The sequence below is a fragment of the Phyllostomus discolor genome, chromosome 5 (assembly GCF_004126475.2).
Source record: "Phyllostomus discolor isolate MPI-MPIP mPhyDis1 chromosome 5, mPhyDis1.pri.v3, whole genome shotgun sequence".
NCBI classification, from domain to species: Eukaryota; Metazoa; Chordata; class Mammalia; order Chiroptera; family Phyllostomidae; genus Phyllostomus; species Phyllostomus discolor.
In genome coordinates, this window is record NC_040907.2 from 4,013,129 (window position 1) to 4,040,231 (window position 27,103).

General features: G+C 52.5%; 2 protein-coding genes across 2 annotated transcripts in view; both read left to right on the top strand.

Moving 5' to 3' along the window:
• The window catches only part of CAMTA1 (calmodulin binding transcription activator 1), a 735,454-nt gene extending 719,917 nt beyond the window's left edge, over positions 1–15,537 (top strand). Inside the window, 4 exon segments of the mRNA XM_036025251.1 lie at positions 1–77; positions 79–122; positions 884–958; positions 12,332–15,537. Of these exon segments, the coding sequence (XP_035881144.1) occupies positions 1–77; positions 79–122; positions 884–958; positions 12,332–12,515 (380 nt within the window). The 3' untranslated portion in view covers positions 12,516–15,537.
• A 1,517-nt stretch (positions 15,538–17,054) lies between these two features.
• VAMP3 (vesicle associated membrane protein 3) lies at positions 17,055–27,103 on the top strand. Its single transcript, XM_028512865.2, has 5 exons — positions 17,055–17,163; positions 18,981–19,062; positions 23,510–23,668; positions 24,502–24,553; positions 25,318–27,103. Coding segments are annotated over exons 1-5 (315 nt in total). The 5' UTR covers positions 17,055–17,161; the 3' UTR covers positions 25,338–27,103.

Consider the following 27,103-nt stretch of genomic DNA (forward strand, 5'->3'; position numbering starts at 1 on the left):
AGAAGTTCCAGCAGAGCCGGCGCGCCGCCGTGCTCATCCAGAAGTACTACCGCAGTTACAGGAAGTGCGGCAAGCGGGCGGCAGGCTCGCCGGACGGCGGTCATCGTCCAGCAGAAGCTCAGGTGGGCGAGGCGGCGTCCTGCGCGGGAGAGCGCCCGGGCTGGCCGGGAAGGCCGCCCGGCGCTGACATCAGGGCCTTCCTTCCGGACCCCTGCGGGTGCTGTGGGTTCCTGTGGCTACGCCGGAGTGGCTCATCCGCTTTCACCATTTAGCTCCTTCTTGCTTAACTTCCACCCAGTTGTTCTGAGGTCCCTGCCCAAGCTCAGCCCGTGTCAGAATCTGGCAGGACCCAGGTCCCTGCACCCTCCTAACTGCAGCGGTGCTCCGCGGAAGGCCCCGGGCGAGCGCAGTTCAGCCGTCCCATTTGAGGGAGGGAGTGCACCAAAAAAAAAAATGTTTAGCGCGATAAAACACATTGAGAAAAGAAGCAGAGAAAACAGTAGCCCGCAGAGGATCAAAGTCAGGCGGGGCGACCTGCAAACCAAGAAAGCCAGCGTGAGGCCAGAACGCCTTTCTCCGCAGAGCGGGCACGCCACAAGTGGGGGAAGAGCAGTTCCGTCACATCCGACTTTCGGGGCCTGCACGGTCTCCCTTCGAGCAGGGGCGGTGCGCCTCCACCCCGCCTTCTCCCCGGTGCCCCCCCCCCCCCCCCCCCCCGCCCGCCCGACTCAGCCCCGGAAGCAGCAGACGCCCCTGCTGTTGGCCGCACTGCACGTGCTGGTCAAAGGAAAGTCCCGTATCCCCGCGACTCAGCCAACTTCTGCATATTAAGCTTTACGGCACCCTTCTTGTGCCAATAATTAGTCTTCTGGCTTTTTTTCAGGAGCAGTTTGCTAACCAAAAAGCAGGATCAGGCTGCTCGAAAAATAATGAGGTTTCTACGACGCTGTCGTCACAGGATACGTCGACCCTCATCTGCATACGGCGTAACGCCGTGCGTCCACAGCTAAGGCAAACAACCCGTGTTCCGAACAGCGCATTAACTCTCCATGTAACCCCCCAGCCCCCACATCCCGCGAAGGACCAGGGTACACCTCCCAAGGGACACCGGGACGTTAGCACTCCTCAACTAGGGGTAAGGTTGCTGCCGCTGGCACTCTGGTGGCCGTTCACAGCCCTTCACAGTGGAGACCTTTGCCGGTGTCTTTCCGTCTGACCTCGGGTGTGAGGGCAGCGCAGTCGGACAAGCGTGTCGTTCGTTCCACGATTCTCTTGACCCTGTTGCTTCCAAGCCCCGTTGCAGTCTGCTCTTCACTCCAAAGCCCCCCCCCCGCCCCCCGCCCCAAGCTGCTGTGTGGTCCACGCAGCAAAGAACCTTTCCTCTTCTCGGGACGGGCCAGAGACTCTCATTCCTTCCCCGCGGCCTGCTGTGCCCGGTCCGAGCAGCTGCTGCCCTCTGCTGGGCGTGTCGCCGCTCGCAGGCGCTGGAGTTGGCGACGGCAGCGAGGCCGCGGGGAGGCTGAGGAGGAGCTCTGCGAGGGCCCGCAGGGCAGGGAGGGCGGAGGCAGCTTTTCGGTGAGAAGCAGGCGGGCTCCCAGGTGCCGCACTCCGCAGGGACGCGGCACCTCCCGTGCAGCGGAGCAGGGGCGGCGCTCTGTTTCCTGGAATCGGGGTTTCTCCGGCAGGCCAGGCCCTTCCCTTAGATGGGGAGGCTGCGGGGTGTCGCTGTGGGGAGTGCAGCCTGGCGTCAGGAGCAGGGCGGCAGGGCCGCGTCTAGACGACTGTCCCCGCGGTCCGGTGTTCTGTGCGTCGGGGGCTGTGCCGTCCACAGAGGCCAGCTTCTACGCAGGCCCCTTTAACCTTTTCTTGTCCCGTCCTGGCCAGCTGTCGCCAGAGCCCCAGCGTTCGGGTCCACTTTGACCCTCCGAGGCATCACTTTACTTCGGTTGTTCTTACCGCGGAGACGATCCGCTTGCTAAATCACGTCCCGGGGCTGGCTGGCCCCTCGTCCTGTCACTTGAATTAAAGAAGGAATTTGTCTCCATGAGGGGCCGAGGGGACCATGCCAGAGCCACCGTTAGCAACAACGAAGCTTCAGAAAGGGCACCTCTAGGCAGAGTCGGTGCTGTGCGCCAGCAGGCCGCGGAAGAAGGTGGCGTCGCCCAGCTGTTGCCCCTGCAGCCCGTTGGGTCTCCATGAGATTCGCTCCCCGGTGCGGCGCCAGTATGGGTGCCCTGCAGCGGCGAGGCCTGTAGGGAAAGGCTGATCCCAGGGTGGGCCGTGGCTGCGTCCTGACGTCCCGATGAGGGTGAGGTCCCCGCCTCGCCGGCGCCAGCCCCAGCCTCTGCTGGGCAGGCGCGCCTCTGCCTCTGACCCAGCATCAGAGTACCGCCTCCGCGTGGAGCAGGAGCCCCCACCCCCCCCCCCCCCCCCCCCCCCCCCCCCCCCCCCCCCCCCCCCCCCCCCCCCCCCCCGGGTGATTGGAAAGCCTGATGGGGCCCTCCCAGTGCGCTGAAGCTGCGCGCCACCTTCCCCACAGACTTCGTTTTCTAGAAAGTGCCTTTCCCTTTCTCTTCTTTAGGCCTTTTGGAACAAACCAGGGGGTTCACACGTTCAATTTTCCTCTTTTCTTCTAGTCTCATCCTCAGGCTTTGAAAACATGGATGGGAAATGCAACCTTGGTGGTTATGAGCATTTCCTTTTTTTTTTTCCTTTTTGGCCAAAGCCTGCCCTGGGTCTCCATTGGGTGAGTCGCAAAGGGCCGCCCCCCTCAGGTGTTCAGACCTGTCTCCGAGGAGACTGGGGGAGGAGGGGCTTGGGAGGCTCTCACCTTCTGTGCACCCACACTTCAGCCGGAACAGCCCCCGCGGCCAACGAGAGAGTTTGTTGTGGAGCGAAGGTCAGATGTGGTCGCGGACTCTCTGTTCACTGTTTGGGGTCAAGAGACCCTGTCCGCTCCTTCCGGGACTTGCCCTTTTCTAGCTCAGGTTCCAGGAAAGTGTGCGGGCAGATTTCTGTGCCTTTGTGCCCCGGCTGCCCTTGATCAGCGGCCACTCCCCACTCCTGCGTGTCCAGTGGAGGCGGCTCTCGAAGGGACCCGGGAGACCTGTCCTGGGAGGCTGAGCTCAGGGTCTCCCTCGGAGGCGTGTCCGTTCGGGGTTACTGAGTGGCGTTTGTTGTGAGAGAAGCTGCTTTGCGGCTTGTCCCTTAGACGCCTTAAAATGGGGAACCCCCACGGCCCCCTCTTAGAAAGGTGGGCAGGCCGCGGCTTCGGGGACTGGTAAGGGGTGTCCCATCCCAAGGATTTGCTGCCACGCACACGACCCCACCTGCTCAGACGCAAAGACACGCTGGTGCGTTTCCCGCGAGCTCGTGCCACGCACCCGGCCCCGCTCGCCGCTCCCTCCACGGAAGGACCGCTTTAAACCCCCTCGTGTTGAAATGAAGCTGTTGATAAGATCTCTGTTGTGACCCTCACATGCTAATAGCTCTTTGGTGTTGTTTTTACTGTCTGAAGCCCCCTGGTGGACCATAGGCTGTACAAAAGGGTGAGTGTAAGCTGGCCTGCTAGCCAGTTTCTCTCTTCCATTTCAGTACTTTGCTTTTTGCTTGCTTGCATGGGGCTGCAGCCCAGGTTTGCCAGTGAGTTCACACCCATTGTGAATGAAACGAGACACAAGTAAAACTAACCCTAACTACTAACACTGCCGCTGTACGCACCCGGACACCAGGCACAAACAGCAGGCAGACGAGTGCATGAGTGAGCGAAGGGAGGGCCTCCCGCCCAGGCCGCCGGGCATGCTGAGGGCTTGGCGGGGCAGCCCCCGGTGCGGGGGGGCCGGGACGCGGGGCCGGGAGCCTCCGCAGGGCCGCACCGTAGGGAAACAGGAGGCAGTGGCCACTCGAAATGTTCTCATCTGCTGAGTCCCAAATTTCCAAGCCAAGAATGCTCGCTAGGTGATACTGGCTTTTTCTTTCTTTCTTTCTTTTTTAAACTAATACGTTTCTTGATTAGAACTACCATTCCTCCATTGCCCTGTCCTGATTAGTTTAATTCCTAACCCTCCCCCTGCCTGGTGCTCTGAGGTAAGTCAGCACGCAGCTGCCCGTTCAGAGTCTGCCCGGGACGTCCGTGGTAACCCTGTGACTGAGCGTGACTTCAGCGTCCGAAGGCTAAGCTGAATAAAGACAGTGTGTGTGGAGTCTTAAACCTGTATGTCCTACATTGCCATTAGGAGTGGACAGGCCAGTAACTGGTGTTTTCAGGAAAGGACAGTGGGTAGGTAGGGGCTCAGTGGACTTTAGAAACACGAGACTGATCCGTCTGTGTGCACGGGGCGCGAGGGTGTCTGCCCGGGGGGCTGGAGCACGTCCTAAGTGACGACAGAGGATTTAGCGCCAGAAAACTGGCTTGAACGCCGGGAACAGAAGTCACCAAGTGCAGACTTGACCTAGGTGAGCTGGTCAGCTTGACTCGTCCTGAGCTCCCTCTGTCAGCTCGCTGCAGTCCCACGCCCCCTTCCCGGCCTCACGCCGATACTTTGCGCAGCCGTCCGTAAGGTTCCCCGGAAGACGGCACGCTTCAAAACATGTTTCCGGGACAGTAGTTTCCCCCCAACTACATGTATGTTGATGCTCACGCTCTCACTCCACACTAAGCCAAGGTCGGCAGGCTTTTTCTCAGAGGCCGTGGCCTGTGTGGCAGCTCCTCCGCTCTGCCCGTGCGGCCCCGAGCAGCCACAGACCGCTGCTAACCAGGCGGCGTGGCCGCGCCCCCACGGCTGGACTGTGCGGACACGCACGGGGCTGGGCTCGGCCCACGGGCCCCTGTTTGCCCACGACGGTGAGAGGAGAACTGAGTGTCTCAAGTTCTTCCTGAACCAAGACCTTGTTTCTATAAAAGACTTAAAGTCTCGCCTATTGAAAGCGCTGGCCAGTCGCCGAAGGAGACTCGAGTTAAGGCAGCGGAGCAAGCCGCGCTCGCTCGGGACCGGACAGCGGGCGAGGGGTCCCCTCTGGAACGAGGCGCCGGGACGGGCTCGCGTCTCCTGCGGGAGCAAGGCTCAGCGGAGTGGCCGTGTTCGAAATACGGGAGGAATGGGGGACAGACACCCACCCCCCGTTCCTCTCTCCCTTCCCTCTCGCCCTCTGCGTACACAGATGACATCTCTGTCCAGTCAGGAAACTCCCGGAAAACAGGTGCCTGCCCCAGTGTTCCCTGAACTGGAGGTCACACCGACCTTGCACGTTGTGTCGGTTCACACGAGCCTGCCGCCAGGGAACCGACATTGCAGCGTAAAGCGGTCGCTCGTGCACTTGGCAGGCTTGTTCGTTTCCAGTGCGTTGATGATCATTTTGAGGCCAAATTTTCAGAAGGTGACTTGGACGCCAGCCGCGCCCTGACCTCCATTTTTTAAAATGCCTGTTGCATCCTGTCCTCAGCCCCCTAGACAACCTGCGCCCTCCCCACCGGACGGTCAGAATTTCACGACATGCGTGTGCCTCTCAGTTTCCAGGGGCACGGGAGCGAGGAGCCGAGATGCTGCGGGCCCTCCCCGCGTGGCCACGTGTGTCTGGCTGTGAACGGAGGAAGAGCCGCCTTTGGCTCTGTCCGCCCGCTGGTGGGCTCCCTGTCCCTCCTTGTCACCGGGCCCCCCCTGCAGGGGCCCCCCCTCCCGGCTGAAACTGCTCTTGGAGGCGCAGCATCTCTGAGGAGGATTTACATTCCTGGAGTTTATGTCAGGGAAGATGATGTGCTTATTTCGTTCATTGGTAAACCATTTGAGACGTGTAAGGTTTACACATCAAAAGAAATATTTGAAAACTTGAAGAATTAAATCTTATGATGCAGAGGCTGTGAAACCCTCTCCGGCCCCAGCCCCCGTGGCCGTGAAACGGGGAGGCCGCCTGGGAGGGCGTGGGGAGTAGGGCACAGTTGGCAGGTTCTGGCTGTGTTGCAGTCAAAATACTTCCCACTTTTTCAGGAAAAAGCACCAAACACTCTTCGCTGAGTCCCGCCGCTTTTTCTGGCAGCTCGGCCCCGAGTCCCCAGCACCTGACCCGATCTTCCGTCCTTGACACCGCCCCGGGGCGGGGGGTGGGTGCGTGCCCTGGACGCACTGGCTGTCCGTGTGAGGGAAAACCTGCTACACACAGAGATTGGAGTCAACCGCGTTAACTGCCTTCGTGGTTAATCCAGGTGTTATCCTACTTCAGGCCAACGACTGAAGGGCTTCTAAGGGTGAAGACGCTTCCCACGCGTGCCTGCTGAAACGCTCCCTCGCAGCTGGGTTGTCAGTGCGCGTGACGGGGGGTGGGACGGGGTTGTCCCGCTTTGTAGCAGACCACCAGACACCGCCCGTGCACGGACACCGTGACTCACGGGGTCACACAGCGGTCTGCCCTCCAGGCACAGACACGAGGAAGGACAGTGCCTCTCTCTCTAGTCGGAAGTGGCCTCCCCTCCTCTCCTGAGGACGTTCTTGTCTGTGTGGGGCAGGGGTTAGAAAGCGTCCCCGCACTTCGGGGAGACCCCTCGCTGGAAAGCAACCCGTGTGCACAGTCCTCTTTCCCCACACGGGGCAGCACTTCCGTGGGGACGCTCTGTGGCCGAGGCGCCGCGGCAGGCATCACTGCAGACGGTGGGGGGTTCTGGCTCTTGACCCCCCCCCCTTTCTTGTACTCTGCTGGCTTGGTTACCCAGTTCAATCAGGGTGGGTGAGGCGATCCTAGTGGAGTAAGGGAGCTGGAATTGGAGGAAGAAAAGGTAACACTTCCGGGGCACAAATTTTGAAACCAAAGATTTTCTCTCTATCTGACCTCTGGTTTCCAAACATGTAGCCTTGCCAGCTGCCGCCACTTGTCTCGGTAAGTAGTGGTTTCAGGGCGCAGCACCGCACGCGGCCCCAGGAGCTGTCTCCGGTGGGCTGTCACCAGGCTCGGCTCTCCGTCTGCATTGTCACTGGTGCTTTCGCCCGCAGGACAGTTCCCCAGCAACGCCCTGAGGGCATCCTGTTTAACGTGAGCAGTAAGCAGCGCTCTAGGTCGGCAGCTGTGATGCCTCAGGTCTTGAGTCCCACTGACCAGAGGGACAGTTTCCGAGTGCCCCGATGTGTTCAGGGAGGAGTGAGAGATGGGATGTGGGATGTGTCGACGCGGATGTAACTGAAACCTCCAGTAATTTTGTCTCACTTGCCTCTTTTAGGAAATGAACATTTTTGGAACACAGTGGTGTGTGTTCAATTGCAGACAACATGCTCTGTGTCATTCTTATTGGGCCTCTCTGTCTTTTTTGTTTTGCAATCCAAATGAGATTTCTGGAAAATGGCAAGACCTCTCTTTTCCTAAGTCCCCCACAAGCTATTGCAACTCTCAGAGCAACAGGTAACTCACCCGAAAGCCGCATCGGGCTGCCCTGTATCTTTCTGACGTCCAGCATTGCGAGAATCTACCTGCTGGCATCCACTGCCCCATGACACATTTCTCTGGCTGAGCGTTACTGAGTAGATGCAATGAAGCAGCTTCGCCTACGCTTTACCCATGAGCCATTGCTCGCTACAAGTGTCCGAAGCAGGCCTGGTTCATTGATTCACGAGTTATCACCGGACGCCTGACGGAAGTAACCCCGTGGGCTTCTGCTGGCTTTCAGTGCTGTTGCTTCTACATCACTTCAGTACATTATGATGCAACTTTTCTTTTCCCTTTTCTTTCTCTTTTCTTTTTTGGTTGAGACTTGTAACAGTATCCCAAAAGGTATCTTCAGCCTCAAACGCTTGGGGAAATCCTGGGATTGTCTTTAATTTTAATAGTTGAATGGTCAGAGGTCGAAGTCCCACTGTCCTAACTCCCTGAATTCCAAGATGCTCGTGGGAGTGCTGTTTCCCAGGTCCCCGATAAGAGGTTCGGAAATGGGGTCCTTGGTGGCAGCCGTGCTCCGCCCTCACGGCCGGGTGCCTCCAGCGGCCCCGGATTCCGTCCTGTGCTGACTGTCCTCACAGTCGCAGGAAGAGCGCTCGGCTGCCTGCCATGCGGTGAGGTCCAGGAGCGAGTGCAGTTCTTACAGGACATGGTTTCGGGTCACCCGGACATTGTCAGGTTCCGTTCCTTCTTGGCGCCCAGTGAGTTTAACTGTTCTAACTCCTTGACGACCAAACCTCAGTAACCCTAAGCTGAGTTTGTGCTGCCTAACCAATGAAAGTTTATTGAACATCTGTGTTTGAAGGTGTGTAGAAATAGTGGCCATACGTACTGGATTTTCAAGAATAATTCCAGTTTTCAAAACTCGGGTCTGTATTTACCGGCTTCCCATACTGAAAACATGTGCTGACGACACAGATAATATTAGTGAAACCAGTCCAATTGGTTGACTTTGGTTTATGAAACAGTTTTTCTTCCTCCGCTGACTTTTTCAACTTTTTTTTTATGTCATGTGAATACAGCATTTGTTAGACATAGTAGTGGTAACAGGTCGCTAGAAAACATCTCATAAACTTGTTTTCTCCAAGAATGACGAGCACAGACGACCATTACGGATGGAGCTCGTACTCATGACAGTGCACCCTGGAAACACGGACAAGTGAGGAGGGTCCCCAGGGGCGGTGACGGCTCACCTGCTGCTGCGTGTCCTTGTCTCGGTGGACACGCTTGCAGTTAACGTGTGCGCTTTCGTGACCGTTCGTGTCTTGACCAAGACAAAGCAACAACCAAGTTCTCTAACCACCAGGAACACTCTGATCTGAAAAACCTGCTTCTTAGAATTTGTTAGTGAAAATTCTAGGTTCAGATGTTGTTTTAAACACTTCAGTAATAGAAATTACTGTTTTCTGGTTTTTGGGAGGCCATGTAACATTCAACCATGTTTTTTTATTGGATGGACATTTGATTTAAAACCAAATGAAACGAAACACCAGACGCCCTGCCTTGCCCTAATCCCCTGCCCTGGCGGCCCGTTAACTCCACCTGTGGCCCCGGTCCCCCGCCTGTGAAAGGCTCTGGTTTCCTCCGAACTCTCCGGGGCAAGTCCTCGCCGCCGTGGTCTACGAGTTGCAAACTGGAGAATGAGGTTTAAGAGCTTTCATTTCCTCGATTCTCAGACCCACCGTTTTCACATCTCAAATCCGTGTTGAAAATAGGGAAGTACATTTCATGGGCAGGCATTTTTTCTCTAAAACATTGTCATAAAAACAGGGTTATCAATGGTGACAGTATAATTGTCCATTTCACAGCAAACTTCCCTCAGGCCACGGACATTTTCCAAATGCATGGTTTCCATCTAATCTTTTGGGGAAAAAAATATAAGAACTTGAAAAAAATTTTGTTACCGTGAGATATCAGAGGCAGCGGGGGCTTCAAGTCCGAGCGCTGCCGCTTGCTGGCCACGTGACCCGGGGCAGGCTGCCCCGCCTACCGTGCCAGGCTCTGCACGCGCGCACCTCGGGCATCGCATCAGGCCTCACGGGGGTGTCGTGAGGACAGGAGGGAGCAAACGCTAAGGACCTGTAGGCTGTTGGAATGGAAGGGGTCTCTTCCCTCCCCAGCCCCCCTTTAGTGACTCTCTGGTAAAAAAGTGGGCCGTTTCAGTCATTTCGAGCTCAGCCATAATGCCAGGGTCAAGTCCCCCTTTGGCTCAGGAGTTAAATCTAGACCTGAAGACGTAGCTGAAAGTGCGGCGCCACGTGGACAGTTGCCCCGCGTGCGCGGATGCGCACCTTCCCCGAACTCCGTGTGTGCGCTGCCCCGTTCTGTCGCGGAGTGTTTACTTGGTGACTCGCAGACCCTGGGGAAACTTGGGGGACTTTTTAATTAGCTCAGAAGGAAACCACAAAAACAAGCGTGACCGTTTTAACCCGAAGAAAAAATGTTTCAGTTACACCCATCACAACCAGCTGATGGCAGATTCTTGAGTGTGAAACGGTATAAAACATTTCCGGTTATCCTTTCCTCCCTTCTGTTTCACCTCAGGGATGAACTTAACACTTCTAAAGCATTCCTGTTTCACCGTAGAAAAACCTCGAACCGCTCTTTGCGTGTGCGCGATCAGATTCCGGGTTAAGAGTTCCGATGCCGAAAGTCTCGGCGGTGACGGAGTCGCTGCCGCCCACTTGTGGCTGAGCGGGTAGTGGAGCGAGCTGAGACGGAGTCTTGGCAGCAGCATGCACATCTGCCCTGAGTCCGCAGCCGGGTCTGCGCGGCGCAGACACATTGCATGCCCGAGGACACGTGGCATCACTGCATGCCTTTGCATTTCTCCAGCCAGGAGTGCTAGTTTAGATATTGCATGTTTAAAAATTGAACACAGAATACAGCATGTTTCAATTTTTAAAACGCCATTTAGCCCTGGCCGGGTAGCTCAGCTGGTTAGAGCGTCGTTGATACGCCAAGGTGCGGGTTCAATCCCGGTCACGGCACATACAAGGATCAAACCGATGAATGCGGTAAAATAAGTGAAACAAACAAATCGATGTCTCTCTCCCTCTCTCCCCCTCTCTTTTTCCCCTCTCTCCCCCTTCTCTCTCTCTCTCTCAAATTCAGTTTTTAAAAAGCCATTATTTGTCAAGTCCTGCACGTCCAAAATCCGGGGACCTATAATGGTGCACAGCTCTGTATGGTAATATCCAAATTAGCCAAAAAATTTAATAATCAACGGTATATTTAATTATGAAATTTCAACTGGTGATACCTGGATCCAGGTATGGAGGCAGCAGTGTGTGCTAACGTGCCTGTTACAAAAGGAGGATGCAGCCGTTCTGAAGGCAGTCGGATCATTCTGGGCTTGCCCGATTTAGAAAGTAAATCAGACAGACCAAGCAAACTTTCAAACATCAGAATTCTCTGTGACGTTACTGATTATACGACGATGGAGCTTTTCCCCCGGGTGAGGAGGCACCTGCCCTTGGAAGAGGACCGGCCAGCTCGGCCGCACGCTGAGGGGCGGTCCCGCGTCGGCGTGTCCACTGCAACTTCCGGGCTTCGTGAGCCGCCGCTGCAGCGCCCCCGCCCTCCCGTGAACCCCGGCCCGTGCGACGTCGCGGTGACGCACTCCCGGCTCCTCCGAATGGTTCTTCCGCTTGACTTGATCAAGAGAGTAAACCAGCGCGTTTTGGATACAGTTTCGATGTGCCCGCGTCGCTGCAGGGGGACGGATAGGCCTCGCTCGTGGAGGGCTGGCCCTGTTGTCTCCGGGGTAGCCTCTGTCCTAGGATGGCTACCTCTCTGCCTTTTGTGTTAGAAAACAAGTCCGACTCCTTGTCAGCTAGCTCAAGTAGAAGCCACGTGTCCCGAGAAACGGCCACTTCTCTTTGGCTGCAGCCGCCCTCCGCACCCACGTCTGGGAGAGCAGTGTCGCCACGTGGCAGGCGGTGCTGCACACTGTCCGTGATGCGTGCTGTGCGCCGCGCACTCGGACTTCAGAAGCCGGACCCCAGAGCCACGCTTGCACTTGATCGTTCTGAGGTTAAGGCCAGGTCTGAGTTATTGGTCAGGAAAGGGAACCCTTTTGATAGCTACAGGCCTCCTCCTTGTACCCCATCTCCATCAGGAGGGCCATATTAAAACGCCAAGGCAGTTTTTTATATTAGAAAATAAAGGCCCGGAAGTGATCGCTGAATAATTTGCTGCTATGGACTTTCTATGACCATTTAAACGGTTTCATCTAAATTTTGGCTGCTGCACCGGGTTTGGATGACTGTAAGCCCCTCATAGGCATCGAGCCCTGCGGCTGCCCCTCTGGCAGCGCTGAGGGAGGTTTAACACGGCAACGCGGAACAGGACGAAAGCCGGCAACAGGAAAATCACGGGAGTGGAGCCGCAGAGGTTCGCAGGCATTAAGGTCAGGGTCAGGACGTGGGACAGTCGCCAGTCTGGGAGCACAGCAGCAGGGTCGTTTCCTAGGTGAACCAGAAACTAAGGAAACGCGTGCGCAGTTCCCCTCACTCGCATCACGTGGATTGTAGGGGCGCTGAGGGTGAGCCAGCAGGCTACAAAGACAGCTATTGAACCGGTTCCCATTGTCTGAGACGAGCCTGTGGCTGTCACTCCCGATGTAGGGCATTCGGTCCGGCTTCGTGTTCAGAGCAAGTGACGGCGGAGTGCGGGTTTCAGGAAGGGCCGCCACTTTTCCTCCTCGGAGGAGTCCCCCCACCAGCCGAGCGGGATTTCTCTCGCCCCCAATCCTCAAGTGGTCTTTGTCTCTTTCTTTCTTTCTTTCCTTCTTCCTTCTTTCTTTTTTTTTTTTTTTTTTTACTTTGGAGGGAGTGGCAATGCCCTGTCCTGGATTGGTCCCCAGTTTCCTACGTAGTCATCACCTGGTGCTTTTGTTTTGTTTCTCTTCCAGAGTGAAAGAATTGAAAAAGGCCAAGGAACTTGAAGACATACAGCAGCAACCCCTTAGCAATGTGACATTGATTCTCAGACTGTTTTCATTTCTGTTTTTAGCAGAGACATGCCAACACACACACAACACAACACACACACACCCATCCCTCTGCAGTTCGGGGAGATCCGCTGCAGGATTTTAACGGGAATGTTTTGGTCATTGCATTTGCACTTTCATGGACAACTTTTAATTTGATCAGCAAGACACCTTGGAACTCAATCTTCTGTTGGATCACGGGGAAAACAAGACGCCACGAGGAGTCCGGAGAGGGCTTCCTTTCCTGGGAAGAAAGCTGTTTTCCTTCTCACATAGGGCTGTACCAAACATCGTGTGGAACTGTACAAATATTTATACCAAAAATATAGCCAAGGAAAGGTGGGGATGCACTCGCAACCAGAGGAACGCTGTTCCCGCACCTGCCAGTCACGTCCGAGAAGCTGCATGTCGGGGACTCGTTGTCAGTGGAGGGCTTCGGTCGTACCGGATCTTGACTGGGTCCGTGTGTTCTCAGTTCCTTCACTGTGTTTAATTTATTTTGTTCGTTTAAACCTCTACAGCACACTTAATGCAACTTTTAAAAATCTGCAGGTTTTCCCGTCTCGTGGAAAGTCGCGGAGGGGCGGGTGAGTGGCGGGCGGGGGGAGCCGCCGCGTGGGGGAGGACGGGCGACGGCTCCCAGAGTGCCAGTGCGTCTCCTCGCCCCCGCTGCTCCCCGGAACCTGCAAGTAACCATCGTGTCCCTTTTCTCATGTTCAGCACTTTAATTTTTTTGCCTTACTTTCATGTGCAATGAGAATTATTTAGAGAATCGGTAAAGCACGTAGCTTTTTAAGCAACCTTGGAAACTCTAGTCATTCTAAGGAAATCATAAACCTTGCCTGGACATTTGCCACCTAAAAGACCAGTGTGGTGCTGCGTTCTGGCCAGTAAATTCCATATTTTGGCTATATCTCATCTAAACGGAGCAGTGTGTATATATAGAAGGTAGAATGGAAAGTGAGAAATATTGAAAGGGATTATATTAATTGCTAAATATTTTATTCACAAAAGTCAATAACATGGCAAGATAAAATTATTTGTATAGTTTTGTCTGAATGAGCAAGAAAAATGTGGATGTATTGTTGTATATATTGTATATAGTAAAACCAAAAGAGATATGTGCATGAAATCAAGAAAAAAGAAACGAACAAAAGCAAAGCATTAGTGGCTATGGTCTGTAAAATGAAAACAAAAAACTTTATTTCACTATAAGAGTACTTTATTTTAAATGTTCTTTAGAAGAACATTTTGCTAAAGCATGACTAAACTGCAAAAAAAATTTAAAAAAAAGAGCTACTGTATTTAGACTTAGGAAAAAAGGCAGAGTAGACAATTACTTAAAAAAAGGATATGTTTACATTTAATTTTGGCTACCAGGAGTTTATTTTATTTTATTTAAAATTTTTTTTGCCAATGGTGCCAAGTAATGTGAATGCTAATATGGCTTAAGAAAATTAAGTTACTTTTGCTAAACAGATAATCATAAGATAAATCAGTATACCGGCTTAACACCATCCACTCGCTCCAACAAAGAACACTTAGAATGATCAAAACCTGACAAAAGGAAATAGTATGAAAGGCATAGAATGTCTCACATTTCATATCTCCTGTTGGAAATCAGAAAATGTAATTAAAATTGCACAAAAATAGCTAAAAGCGAAGAAGATGCAAACTGGTCTTGTAGGATGCCATGGTGTATTACTATTTCACACAATGAGGAGCCAAAGAATCCGATGCTGTTAAAAATCAAACTACTAACGTTCAATTGAGAGAATCACGCTCGCGTTTGCTGATGCCAGTTTAAAGCCCCCAGGTTAAGTTTCAGGACCAGTTGGTGTAAAGCTGAAGTTATAGTTTTTTTTTTTCTTGGTTCTGGCTGCCAACTGTAAGTTTAAACTCCAGGCTTGTTGTGAAGCCTGAAAATATTCACAAATAAGCTTTTAAACTGGTGTCTCGAGAAGGAAGGTAGCTACAAAGAGATCGTGGTAAAAACTGGGGTCAGTGCTCTTGGTGCCTTTTCTATAATTGTACTTGTTTTTTAATTCCTTCCTTTCACTGCCAACCTCAAATTACTGTACAGTATACGTCTCACTGCTTGGGGATCAGCTTCGGACAACAGTGACAGCCCCACAGCGAGGAGCCATCTGTACATTCGTAAACCGAGCTGTCTCAGCTTTGTCATTTCAATGTGCGGGTTGTGTTTACAGCTGTCGCAGTCCCCCGGACACCTATGTTTTCCACAATTTGACCTATAGGAGGACACTGAGTAACTTTCCGACACAGTTGCATTCGTCAGCGGAATAGAACGTGAAAGCCAGCTCTCTCAGAATATCCTGTGTTAGCACTGAAGTGAGAGATGTTCATTCCATTTATTACGGTACAAGCAACTAACTGATCTTTCGACAAGAGTAATGACCTCAGTGGGTTTTGCGTTAACCCTCGCATTTATTTTATTTTTTTTAAACGTTTCACATGCTACATCGTTAGCCGAGTAAGTTAGAAAATTCCAGAAGATAAAGACTCACATAGACTTAGGAGGGTTCTCGTGGAGGGGATAGGAAGTCGCAGTACGACTGTGAATCCTAAGTGAGGTACAAACACTTCCACTGAAACGAAGCATTTCTGACCGCTTTTTCTCGGTTGTGAATCTTAATTTTGAATATAAGATGATAGATAAGCGCAGCTTTCTTGGATAATCTGAATTCCCAAGTGCCAGGAGTAGGATTTCATTATAAAAATTAATAGCTAATCTTATTCTGTCTCCTGAAGATTTAATTGCTGTTCTTGTTACCCATTTGAAATCAGCTGTACTGTGTGAACGAAACAAAGACACCAACGCGAACCCCTCTGGCTGCACGGTCGCTTCTGGCAGTCCCACACAGCAGTTGGCGCCCAACGGGGGGTCCCTGAGACTTGCATGTAAAATAGTCTAGATGTCTTCTTTTTTTGTAAGTTTTATTTTTGTAATTGTGCATGTAAAGCATCGTTGACTCAATGGATCTGTTGAAGAACTCAGCTGCTGGAAACCATGCAAAATGTTTTGAATTGCCCTTAAAATATGGAAAATGTTTTCTGAATGCTTTATATTCTTTCTGCTGTAATTAAAAATGAAGAAAATTTCCCCATATTATGTGTGGTGTGCTTTAACTCGACCTGATAACTAACTACACTCCAAGGTGATGGGCACGTTTCAAACCATATGAAATCATATCAAATATTTCCTTACATCAGAGCCGGTGTTTTGACATTGAATGTTTCGTGGTTTGGGGCATGTCCCGTGAAGGAGAAAAATCCTTAGTGGGGCCACTGCTCCTGGGACACTCGCTTTTCAGCGCTCCTCTCGGCACCGCTCCGCCTGTCAATCATTCGTCTCCGCGCAGTTACCTGAAAAGCCAGACACCAGTCTCAAGTCACCTCTCCAGTGAAAACCCTCCGAAGGTCGTTAAAAGGCACCTGCCCGCTGACTACTGTCAGTCTCCTTTTCTGAGCACGCGTCATCGTTTCATCCCTCTTACGGCAGAGCCTGGCGCCCTGGGGTCCCTCCTCCGCCCACCCTGTCGCAAGGACACTGCCAGACACAGTCCGCATGATCCCCCACCTCCACGGGGCCGCGTGGCTTCTTCAGCCCGCCGCATGTAAATGACATTTTCCTCTTACGTTTGTCCTCACCCTCTATTCCAGCTTCACCTGTGCCCTCGGGCTGGTTTGTGCAAACCACACGCGTTTCCGCTGGTATCTTTGCTCATGACGTTTGTTCAGCCCCCCACCTGGAACATTCTCCTTTTGGTTGCTTACCTACTCAAATCCCATCTCCTCCGTGACCCTGTCTTGCGGTTCACTCTCATGTGCACTAACAGTTCCCTTTCCAAATTACTCCATGAAGAGTTGGGAAAGAGAAGTTCGTGTTTATTTCCTTTTCTTGTCTAATTTGCCAATCGACCCATTAGTGCTCAGGGGTTTTTTTTGTTTGTTTTTTTTCATTTCCATCTTCCACCCTGCTCGGTTTTTTTTAAAACACAGGAGTTGTCTGTTGGCAGGAATACTTTCGGTTACAACTGGAAGACAGTGCAAAGTAACCTTCTGCATTCAGATACGTGCCTCCGCCTCCATGAGAGCGAAAGTGGAGGACCTGCTCTGTGCCAGGGCCCAGGAATACGGCAGTGGAGAAACTAGTGCCTGCTGGCAAGGCTCGCGTAGATTATAACATGGCCTGTGCAATGACAAATATTTGTCACGACTACGAAGAGAGCGAAGCTAATCCAATCAATATGTGTGACGAGTACACCCAATGGACTTCCTATTTCAACAGGCTGCTTGCGAAAACGGGGTGTCTGCGGGGCCACTAGGTTGCTGTGCGGAATTGCGCAGGAACACACAGGCTGTCTCCAGTGTTGTCGCCGCCAGAGATGCGGCCCATCCCCGTTTACCTGCACAGCCCCTTTGCAGCGCGCGAGCGCCGCCGGCCCAGCCTCAGCACCCGCTGCTGCGGAGAGACGGAGCGCACGCCACCGCCCCGCCCGCGGCGCAGACGCAGCCCCCCTCCCGCCCGCCCCGTAGATCAGCCGCCCCAGCGCACGCACACGGCCCCGCCCACCTCCTCACGCCCCCCTCCAGGCCCCGCCCACAGGCCCCGCCCCGTGGCGTCATCCGCCCCGCGCCGCCGCCGCCGCCGCTGCCCCACCCAGATCCCCGGCCTCCGGATTCGTTCCGCCGCTTCGCCGACACTCGCCCACCGCCGAGGTCGCCAAAATGTGAGTGACGCGAGGCGGAGCTGGGCGCCCTCGGGCCCGGGGGGCGGGCGGTACGCTGCCGGGAGCCCCGCCGGGCCCGGTTTCCGCTGGCCGCCGCTCTGACGCGGGCCGAGGCCGCGCGGGCCTGCGCGGGGCTCCCGGGCCTGCGGGCGGGCGGCGGCCCCGGGAAGTGCGGGCTGCAGGCGGGCGGAGCCTCCCCGCCGCCCTGCCGACTGCCCCGGAGGGCCCGCGGCCGCGGGCGGACCCGGAAGGAGCCGAGGCTGGGCGGCCGGGGCTTTCCGATTAAGGAGCGGCCCCGCCCCGCCACCGTCCCGTCTCCGTGCCCGCCCCTTCGCCGTCACTCCTCCCCGTCCCCACCCCCAGGGTCCCTGAGAGTTGGGGCGCTCTTGGGGCGCTCTTCCTGGTGCTGGCTAGGCTGGGCTGGGCTCCGGAAGTTGCACGGGGAAGAATCTCGGCCCTGTCTCGAGGCACCCACGGTCAGAGTGGAGTGGGCTATGGGACAGAGACGCCCTTGCAAACGGGGACTTCCTGCGGTAATGCTCAGAAAATGCTGTCAAGAGTCGCAAGAACTCTGTCCCCTCTCCGGCCTGTTCGCGGCGCGCCTACAGAGGAGAAAAGCATGCGTTCTTTCCCCGGGGGTTTCCTGAGAAACACCACTCCGGGGCGCTAGCACGGAGGCCGCTGGGCCAGTGGGCCCCAGTGGTAAGATCCAGGTCCGGGGAGTTACACAGCGGCGGGTCTGAACCCAGCAGCCCGCGGCGGCGGTGGCTTCCTCGCCTCACCTTACTCATCTATAGTCATCTATCAGATGGGCGTAATAGCAGTGTGCCCCTCCGACAGTTTCGAGGACTGAATGAGAAAAGGCCCCCCAGTACACGAAATCTGTCAGACTTTGGCGCCGAGATGGTAGAATACTGCCTGTTGAGTCAGTGCATCAGGGGCCGTTGTGTGCAAGACACGTGCTAGGCGCTGGCTCGGTGTGGGGCAGACCTCTGGGACACGGCAGCCTGTGATCTATTAGGGAAGGCAGGAGCATGCGTACACACATGCATTTAAGTAGCCAAAGCATTGCCAAGGAAGTAGTGGAAACAATAAGGATTTCAAACCCGGAGCAGTCGAGGAAGATCTGCCTGGGGAGAAATAAAGCATTTGATGAGGTTTTTAAAGATGAGTAATGTTGCTCTGGCTGGTAGCTCAGTGGACTGAGTGCCAGCCTGCTAACCAAAGGGTCACGGGTTCGGTTCCCAGTCAGGGCACATGACTGGGTTGCAGGCCAGGTCCCCAGTGTGGGGACATGCAAGAGACAACCACACACTGATGTTTCTCTCCCTCCCTCCCGTCCCTTCTCTCTAAAAATAAATAAATTTTAAAAAAGATGAGTAACCTTTTAAGAGAGGGAGCGTTGCTCCTTGCCCCTGTGAATGACTGCATTCCCCCACACTGGAAAAGGGCATTGTGTAACTGTGCATAACTAGGAAAACAGCTCTTGCCGCGGGCGGTGAAAAGATCAGAAGAGTTCTGAGTGTGGCTTTTTTAACATGACACAAAATTGGCAAGTAGAGTCTGCCTATCTTAGAATCAGGTCCATCGGTGATACAGGGTAGACCCTACTGCATCTTTACTGTAGACCCCGGTCACTTGTAACACGTGGGTGAATGTTGGAAATCACAGAGGAATTAGAAGAAACGTGATCAAGACCCACTGTTCGTTGCTGCAGGAAGGGTTTCTTTTCCGGCTTTAGTCCTGAAGCACCCAACGTTTTCTTATTTACCAAAATGTCGTTGCGATGCTGATTCACTAACGATCGTGCCTTTCAGGTCGGCAGGCGCGCCCGGCGGCTCGAGCGCCGCCTCTGGCAGTAACCGAAGACTCCAGCAGACCCAGAATCAAGTGGATGAGGTATTGCTCTGGAATGTTGAAAAGATGAATTTTAAATCAGCAGGGGAACACTGTGGAAATAGTTGCTTAGAAAAGGGTGTCATAAACGTGTGAACGTGAAGTAAATTTTGACTGTAGCAGAAAGTAGCAAAATTTTGTCCCCCACTCTCCCGGAAGCCCTCACCTAAGCAGAAGACAGACTCTCCTGATTTCATGTGTCCTGTCCTCTCTGTGACCACATCGCACCCCTGAAACACAGATACCCCTCCCCGCGAACGTTCTTTCAAGAACTACTTCATCCTGTACATTTTGCCACAGTAAAAAAAAAAAAAAAAATTGGAAAAAAAGAGAGCCACTTTGTAAAACAGGGTAACAGAGTTTTCAGGATTAGGTCCATCAACTGTTCAAGCCCAGCCCAGTCCTCTGACCCAACTCCTCACCACGTGCCCTGCCGGCGGCCTGGCCTTCCCAGCCGCCCAGCCTGAGCGAGCCTCTGCAGAGTGCACTCCCGCTGCTGCCCGCTGACGTGCGGAGGGCAGATGCTGGCAAATTGCTGTAACCCAGCGGATCTGTATCTGTGGAGTTCGGGAGTTCGAGGACACTCATGGCGTCTTTGCTCTGCCCTACATGTGCAGACTCACAGTGGGCGAGAAATTCAAACCAGTATTTCCACGCTCCTGAAAGCCATCACTGCCAGCAAGGCTGTCTTGGTATTTCTGCCTGGAGCTGCCTTAAAAAGCAGTGTTAAACTTAGGTTAAACTGGGGGCCAAATATTGGGTTGGCCAAAAAGTCCATTTTTTCCATAAAAAGGCGTATTTTTCATTTCCACCAATAACTTTATTGATTTGGGGATTTCAAGGATGTCGGCTGTCTTCTGCTACTGACTTCTAGTGGTAGAGACCAGGGCTGCCGCTAAACATCTTCCAATGCTAAGACAGCTCCACAGCAGAGAATTATTTGGCCAAAACATCAATAGTACCAAGAAACTTGGCAAACCACTGTTGACACATTTGATCAGTCACAGCACCTTCTCCACTCACCGCACAAATCTTTTCTTGCGTTTCAGTTGTGTTTTTACCTTTCTTGAAATAATAAAGCATAATAATATGCCAAAAATGTGGCATATTTTTCCATCTTCTGTATTCAAATGGCTGCACAAAAATTCACCAATTTTGATTTTTTTTTTAACGCATGCTGCTGTGACAGCTGTCACAGTGCATTCTAACCACATAGTTTCGAATGAAGTTAAAGACAGCTAAGCACCCCTGGAGCCACTGCACAGGAAAACTGAGTGAACTTTTTGGCCAGCCCAACGTATGGTGCCAGGAAATGATTTGGCTTTGGACGGCGGGCACACGGTGCAGTATGCAGGTCGTCCGTCAGGGGGATGTGCTCCCGCAGCTTGTGTGATCTTACTAACCAGGTCGCCCCGGTACATTTAGTTAAAAAACAAAAATAAAGCTGATGTTAAGCTATGTTTAGCAGTGGATGGTTAAACATATGGTACTATTTTGGTATGATGGCTATTTATGAATGTCTGAAAGTTTTATATTTTCATGCTAAAAAGCCCATTCTAATTCCACCCTGCATGAGATTTTTGTTTCCTTACAAAATCAAATTGAGTCTTTTTTCTTCACCAAAGGCAATTTTAAGGAGTTGTGTTTTGTGTGTGTGTGTGTGTGTGTGTGTGTTTTAATCGAGGTGAAATTCACATAACATGACGAGCCATGTTCAGGTGTGCCGCCCAGGGGCACGTGGGCGTGTTCACAGGGCCATGCAGCCGTCGGCCCGTCTGGTTTCCCAGTTCTCTCCGCACCGCGGAGCACGCAGTGCGGTCTAGTCCTCACTCCTGTTCCCTCCGCCTCCCAGTCCCTGCTGACTTCTCATTGGCTCTCCGTCTCTGTGGATTTTCTTTCGCTAGATGTGCCATAGAAAAGGGATTGTGCACTATGTGGCCTTCCGTGTCCGCCTGCTTTCACTTGGTAAAATATTTTCAGTGTCCGTCCAGGTTGTAACAAATAGCAGTGCTCGTTTCTTTCTAGGGCCGAGTGATCTTCCAAAGTCTGTGCACCCCTTGTTTGTCCATGAGGCGATTTTTCGGTTGTTTTCACCTTTTAGCTTTACCAGTAATGCTGCTGCTGTAACACTTGCACCCAGGTTTCTGTGTGTACACACGTTTTCATACATGTTCTGCCGGGCATGTAGCTCGGAGTAGAACTTGTCTGACTTTTTGAGGAACTGGCCGGCGTTCCCACAGCGGCTGCAGCATTTGACATTCACACTGGCGTGCCCACGCCCACGGGTTCCTGTTTCTCCACATCCTCGCCAACACTCGTCATCTTCCTTTTTTAGTTTTATTTTTTGGTTATAGCTATCCTAGTAAGTATAAAATAGCATCTCGTTGTTTTGATTTGCATTTCCTTAATGACCGATGCTGTTGAATATCTTTTCCTGTGCTTGTTGGCCATTTGTATACACTCTTTGTAGAAATGGCTATTCACGTCTATTTCCCTTTTTTAAAAAATCCTTACCTGAGGATATGTTCGTTGATGTTTAGGGAGAGGGAAAGAGAGAGAAACATTGATTGGTTGCCTCCTGTGCGCACCCTGAGCGGGAGTCGGGCCTACAGCCTTTTCTCGCGCGCTGGGACGGTGCTGCAGCCAACCCGACGGCCCGGCCAGGGCCACCGTGCCTTTGTTAACGGGGCGCTTTCTCTCTTGTTGTTGAATAGTAAGAGTTCTTTATATAATCACTCCAGATTTTAGCGAAGAATAACCTATAAAATATGCACACATGATAAAATGTTAATAAAAACAAAGTTGGTTGGTATAATCATATGCAGGTTTTTAATCAAACTTTATTGAGATATTAGAATAGTCACATTCTGAGAGTTAGTACTGAGTTCTTTATTTTTTATGACCACAAATACTTTATGGTACTGGCTACCCACTTGTGATCATTCTGGAGCAGGCGAAGAAGACACCCATTGAACCAAGCCAGTCTGTTTGCCGGAGGACCAGAAGATTCTGGGACTAAAGCCAGCAGGGGGTGTTGACATGGTATCAGTTCACTGGATTCGGCTCAGTTCTTGAATGTGATTCCAGAGTCAGTCAGTGTGAAAATGAAGACTGCCTACTGACAGCAGATAATTTAGACTTTGCAGGGACACCCCGTGGCCCGTGGCCCCTGGTTCAGCCACCCAGTACTGCCGATGGCATGCGGCCATCTTCTCCTCGGTCAGTCCCCGCCCCCGTCCAACATTTCTCTGCCCGCTCCTCCCTCCATTGCCTGCAGCCTTCCCAGTTAAATGTGAGTGTGTAAATTCTTCAGGTGAGCAGGGTCACTTCTGTGAGCGTCCAGCAAGCCCCTGCCGGAAGCCGAGGTTCCTCTTGCCTTCCACAAAGGTCTTCACACAGGAAAAAAGTGTCATAAAAAGGAGTTCTTTAAATATCATGGATATTAACTCCTTTTCAGATCTATGATTTGCAGATACTCCGTTCTGTAAATTGTCTTTTCACACCCTTGATAATGCCCTTTGATGCGCAAAGGTTTTAATTTTTATAAAGTCCCATTTGTCTACATTTTTGTTGCTTTTACTTTTGGTTTCAAATCCATGGCCAAATCCAAGGTTATAAAGATTTACTCCTCTCTTAGAAGTTTATCGTTTTAGCTCTTACACTGAGGTTCATTTTCGTATATGGGGTGAGGTGCTGATCCTGCTCATTCTCCTGCGTGCGGCTGCCCCGCTGTCCCAGCACTGTTTGTTGCAGAAACTTCTTTCCCATTGGCTGGTCTTGGCGCCCCGTCGAAAATCAGTCGGCCGTAGGTGTTTGGGTTGATGTCTGGACTCTCGTCTCTGTTCCATCGTCAGCGGTGCTTTATAGTTTTCCATGTCCAAGCTTTTGCCTCCTCGGTTCAATTTGTTCCTGGGACCCTAGTGTATATGGAATTGTCTTATTAATTTCAGTTTGATTTCAGTAAATGGAAACACTGTAGGTATGGATGCTGATCTTGTGCCCTGAAACTTGACTGAGTTTGTTTATTAACCCTATTAAGTTTGTATTGTGGATTCTTCGGGGTTTGTACACACGGAGTGTCTGCAAATACGGATCATTTTACTTTCTCTACTTTGGATACCTTTTCTTTCTTTTCCCTGCCCAGCTGCTCTGGCCAGGACGCCCAGCGCACTGTGGAACAGCAGCATGACGGTGGGCATCCGTGTCTTGTTCCCTGATCTCGGCTTCCTGTCTTTGACCACGGAGAGGGATGTCAGTTGTGGGGGGTTTTAATAAACGCCCTTTATCGTGTTACGGAGGCTCCCTTCTAGTCCTCGTTTACTGAGTTTATTTCACAAAATGGTGAGGCCCGGCCCCCCTTTTAATGGAAGTTGGACTTTAAATAATGAAGTGCCGACCTTCGGTTGCTCCCTTTCTCTGCGTGAAACCTGATGTGGCCGTCTTCGCTCAGGTGGTGGACATCATGAGGGTCAACGTGGACAAGGTGCTGGAGAGAGACCAGAAGCTCTCGGAGCTGGACGACCGCGCAGACGCGCTGCAGGCGGGAGCTTCCCAGTTCGAGACGAGCGCCGCCAAGTTGAAGAGGAAATACTGGTGGAAGAACTGCAAGGTAATTCTCCCAGCCCGCCCAGCCCGCAGCCCGTCTTCACAGGGAGTCACCCTGCGCACCCCCAAGGGTGGCGGGGCCCTCCAGGGTCGGACTCGCGTGAGCCCTGCAGGCGAGTCGGCCTTCCGGCACGTAGAAATCGGGACTGACGCTGAACCCAGACCACTGACCGTGCGCCCTTGCGCTCGCCCCACAACCGGGGGCGGGGGGGTGGGGTCTCCACGTGCTGTGGCCGACCTGACGAAGCACGCAGGAGGGTCCAAAGTCAACCTCAGACAAACGCCCCTTCCAGCCGTCCACCCCAGGGGAACCCTGAACACAGACCAACGGGAGAGGGTGGAATCGGCGGTGGGTCTGCGTGCGGTCGTGCCCGCGGCTCCAGCAGCCGAGGGAGGAGCCGCTCCAGAGCCCCAGATCTCTCCAGAAGGGCAGGACACGGCCCCACGGGAGCCGGACCAAAGCAGACATTACACGGCTAGCAGAGAAACTCTCTGCCCTCGGTTCCCCGTGTGTCCTGCCCCATCCTGGTTTAGCAGTGACACCTCCCAACACGACACGGGTGTGTCTGGTATCCCTCCCAGTGTGGGGACCTTGTGAACACAGACATGCCTGCTTGGGGCCCGCAGCCCGTCTGAGCGGCTTGTGAAAAGCACGCAGGGAACCTTCAGGTCCTGGTGGACAACATTGTAGCTGGGCATTAAAAACTGTGGGTTATTTCTGACTAGAGCGCCCCTGAAGTTCTCCTTCATTGACTGGAATGATACTGGCTGCTACACTTGAGTGAGCACGTTAATCTCTTTCTGAAACGTGACGTGGATGTGTGTGTTTCGTTACAGATGTGGGCCATCGGCATTAGCATCGTGGTCATCATCATCATCATCATCATCGGTGAGTGCTCCTGCTCGAAACCTGTTGACACTTACATGGGTTTACAAAGATTTTCTTTTCCTTTAGTTGATATTTTAAATAATGATTGTCGTATGATTAAAGCCTGAGGTTTTTGATGTAAACATTAATGCTTTGAAATTGGAGAAAACTCACTTCATAGACCTGTCAGTTTTCTCTCTGATTATATTTTCATCAGCTCTGCCCTCTGGGAGAGCCCGAGTAGTCTAGTGACTGGACGCATGGCGCCCCACCCTGGGGCGCACCCTGGGCCCCACCCTGGCCCCACTGCCTGGGCCCCACCCTGCCCCCACTGCCGTCCGGCCGTGTGGCTCTGGGAAGCACGTTTGTGTCTCTGCACGCGAGTTTCCTCATTTGTACAACGGGGTAATGAGAGGACCTACTTCGTGTGTTTGGAATGAGGACAAAGCTGATGAATACATAAAAAGTGCTTAGGATGGTGCCTGGCACGTGATGATGATCATAGTTACATAAATAACTAACTACACGCCCGTCATCGGTCAGTGCCATGGGGCCGCACACAGCACCGGACAGCCCACCGCCCTCTCAGCCCAGGCAGCGTCGCTTCGACCCTGTCTCTGGGTCATCCCCTCCAGCTCCCCAGAGTTGAGACAAGCCCCCAGGAGGAGACAGGCCAGGTGGCATGTCTGTTCCCATCTAGACTAGCATTCAGTGTTCGTTCTGGATTTGCTCTGAAGACTAAACTGCTGTTTTCCTTGATTTTTTTGCATTTCCCTGCTTATTAGTGTTGAGTGTTTCTCCGTGAAGAACCAGTGAAGCTCCAGCCTTCTGTTCCAGAAACCTCTTCAGGACTTTTGACTTAGAACCTGCTTTATCATCAGGCTTATGTACTGTAATATCTAAAATGTTTATTTTCTGTTAATGTAAAGTTTGATTTTTAGAAAACGTGCCTTTAAAAAAAAATAACTCCCACCTAGAAGTGCACTGAGTCCAGCCCACGTTTTGCACAGTGCCTTTACAGATTTGCATGTGGGCTGACGACAAGGACTCCGTAAACCCCCGAGTGTTAGAACCTAGAAGTAACATTGTCTGATTAATTGCCATTAATTCCGGCCAGGGGAATTTTTGCTAAGTGAGCTGCCCTCGTCATACGACTTTATCTCAGAACCACATTTGAGCCCTTTGGGTAATCAGATCTTCAGTTTGTGCCTTCCAGAGAAAACACTACTGTCCGACTCGAGTCTGTGACTGTGACAGGCTGTGCCTTACTCCGCTCCCGTCCCGCTTCCCCGTGAGCGCCCCCTGCTGTATATGAGCACTACTGACTCTTTTGCTGTATTTAAAATAAGATGCTGGTAAAGAATTTTTGCTCTTACATTAGATACAAAGATGTTTACTTCCTTGTTACTGTTTTGTATCATTTGCTAAAAATATTTTAATCAGAAATAACCTCTTTAAACATTTTTATAGGACTATGGCTATGACCAAAGTTTCTATTTTGCCAAAAAGTTAAATCCCAGTAAAATGCCCTTAAGTCTGTTCCTGACCTGACAGCTAAATCTGAAAAGCGACGGGTGGAACTCAAGGTGCCCTTGAGAATTAACGTTGCAACATTATTTGTGGAGCTTCTGCATCCTGACAGGCCTCTCTTGCCTGTGAAACACCGTATGCAGTGCAGCTCCTCTCCCTGGGCAGCATTTGCCCGGGTTTAGAGAAGGCTCAGGCTAGACTGCCCGGCTCATGCCTCGAGACAGATTGCGGGACAAACGCCAGCTGTGGCCTCCAGCATGTTCCTAAGAATTACGTGAGCAACAACTTTGTAGTCTTCGAGCAAGGCAGCTGTGTACTGGTCATTACTTGGCCCAGTCCTCATGGACTATAGCTTTTTGGAGTTTGTTTCTATTTTCATTCGTATTCCACTTCCTAAATCTGTCTTCTAAATTATGCTTTCAATTAGCATTGGTCGGGGCGGCTGACTTTCCACAGAAACAGCTGACCGGAGACCTTCTCCGACGCACTGGGCTGTTGCACAAGACGCTGCTTTGCAAATAGCTGTTTCCATCTGAGAGACTCCTGTGGAGACTTCCGACGTCAGGCTGTGTGGCCTAAGGGCAGGAATTAGTGAGAACGACACGGGCAAGGGGGCACTGGGGGGGGGGGGGGAACGCAGAGGTTCACCACTCCGTGGCCCATTGTACTGGAACAGTCTAAAGTTGTTTTTCACGTGCTAGTGTGTGACTTACGAAGCAACAGTGGTTGAGGCACACCAGGACACGGGTTCCGATTCTTTGGTATCTGTTCCCCTGTCAGCACTGAAACGACGTAATGGTGAAAACACGCCCCCCTGGGAGGGGAAAGCAGCTGTCAGTGTCGGGGCGGCAGCCCCACCTTGGCTTGGGGTCTCTGGCGGGGTGTGACGCTGGAACTCTGGTGCTCTCTCCTTGGCCTTGATGCTCAGTCCCAGGTAACCCACAGCTCCCGCATTAACCCAGGAATACCTCGCTTGTATCTGTGCACCTAGCTGGGAACTTGCCCACTGTAATGAACTGAATAAAGCGTTTATAAACCTCA

Coding starts and splice junctions, on each gene's coding strand:
- VAMP3 (XM_028512865.2), top strand. Junction 23,669..24,501: donor ACTGGTGGAAGAACTGCAAG/GTAATTCTCCCA, acceptor GTTTCGTTACAG/ATGTGGGCCATCGGCATTAG. Junction 24,554..25,317: donor CATCATCATCATCATCATCG/GTGAGTGCTCCT, acceptor CCTGCTTATTAG/TGTTGAGTGTTTCTCCGTGA.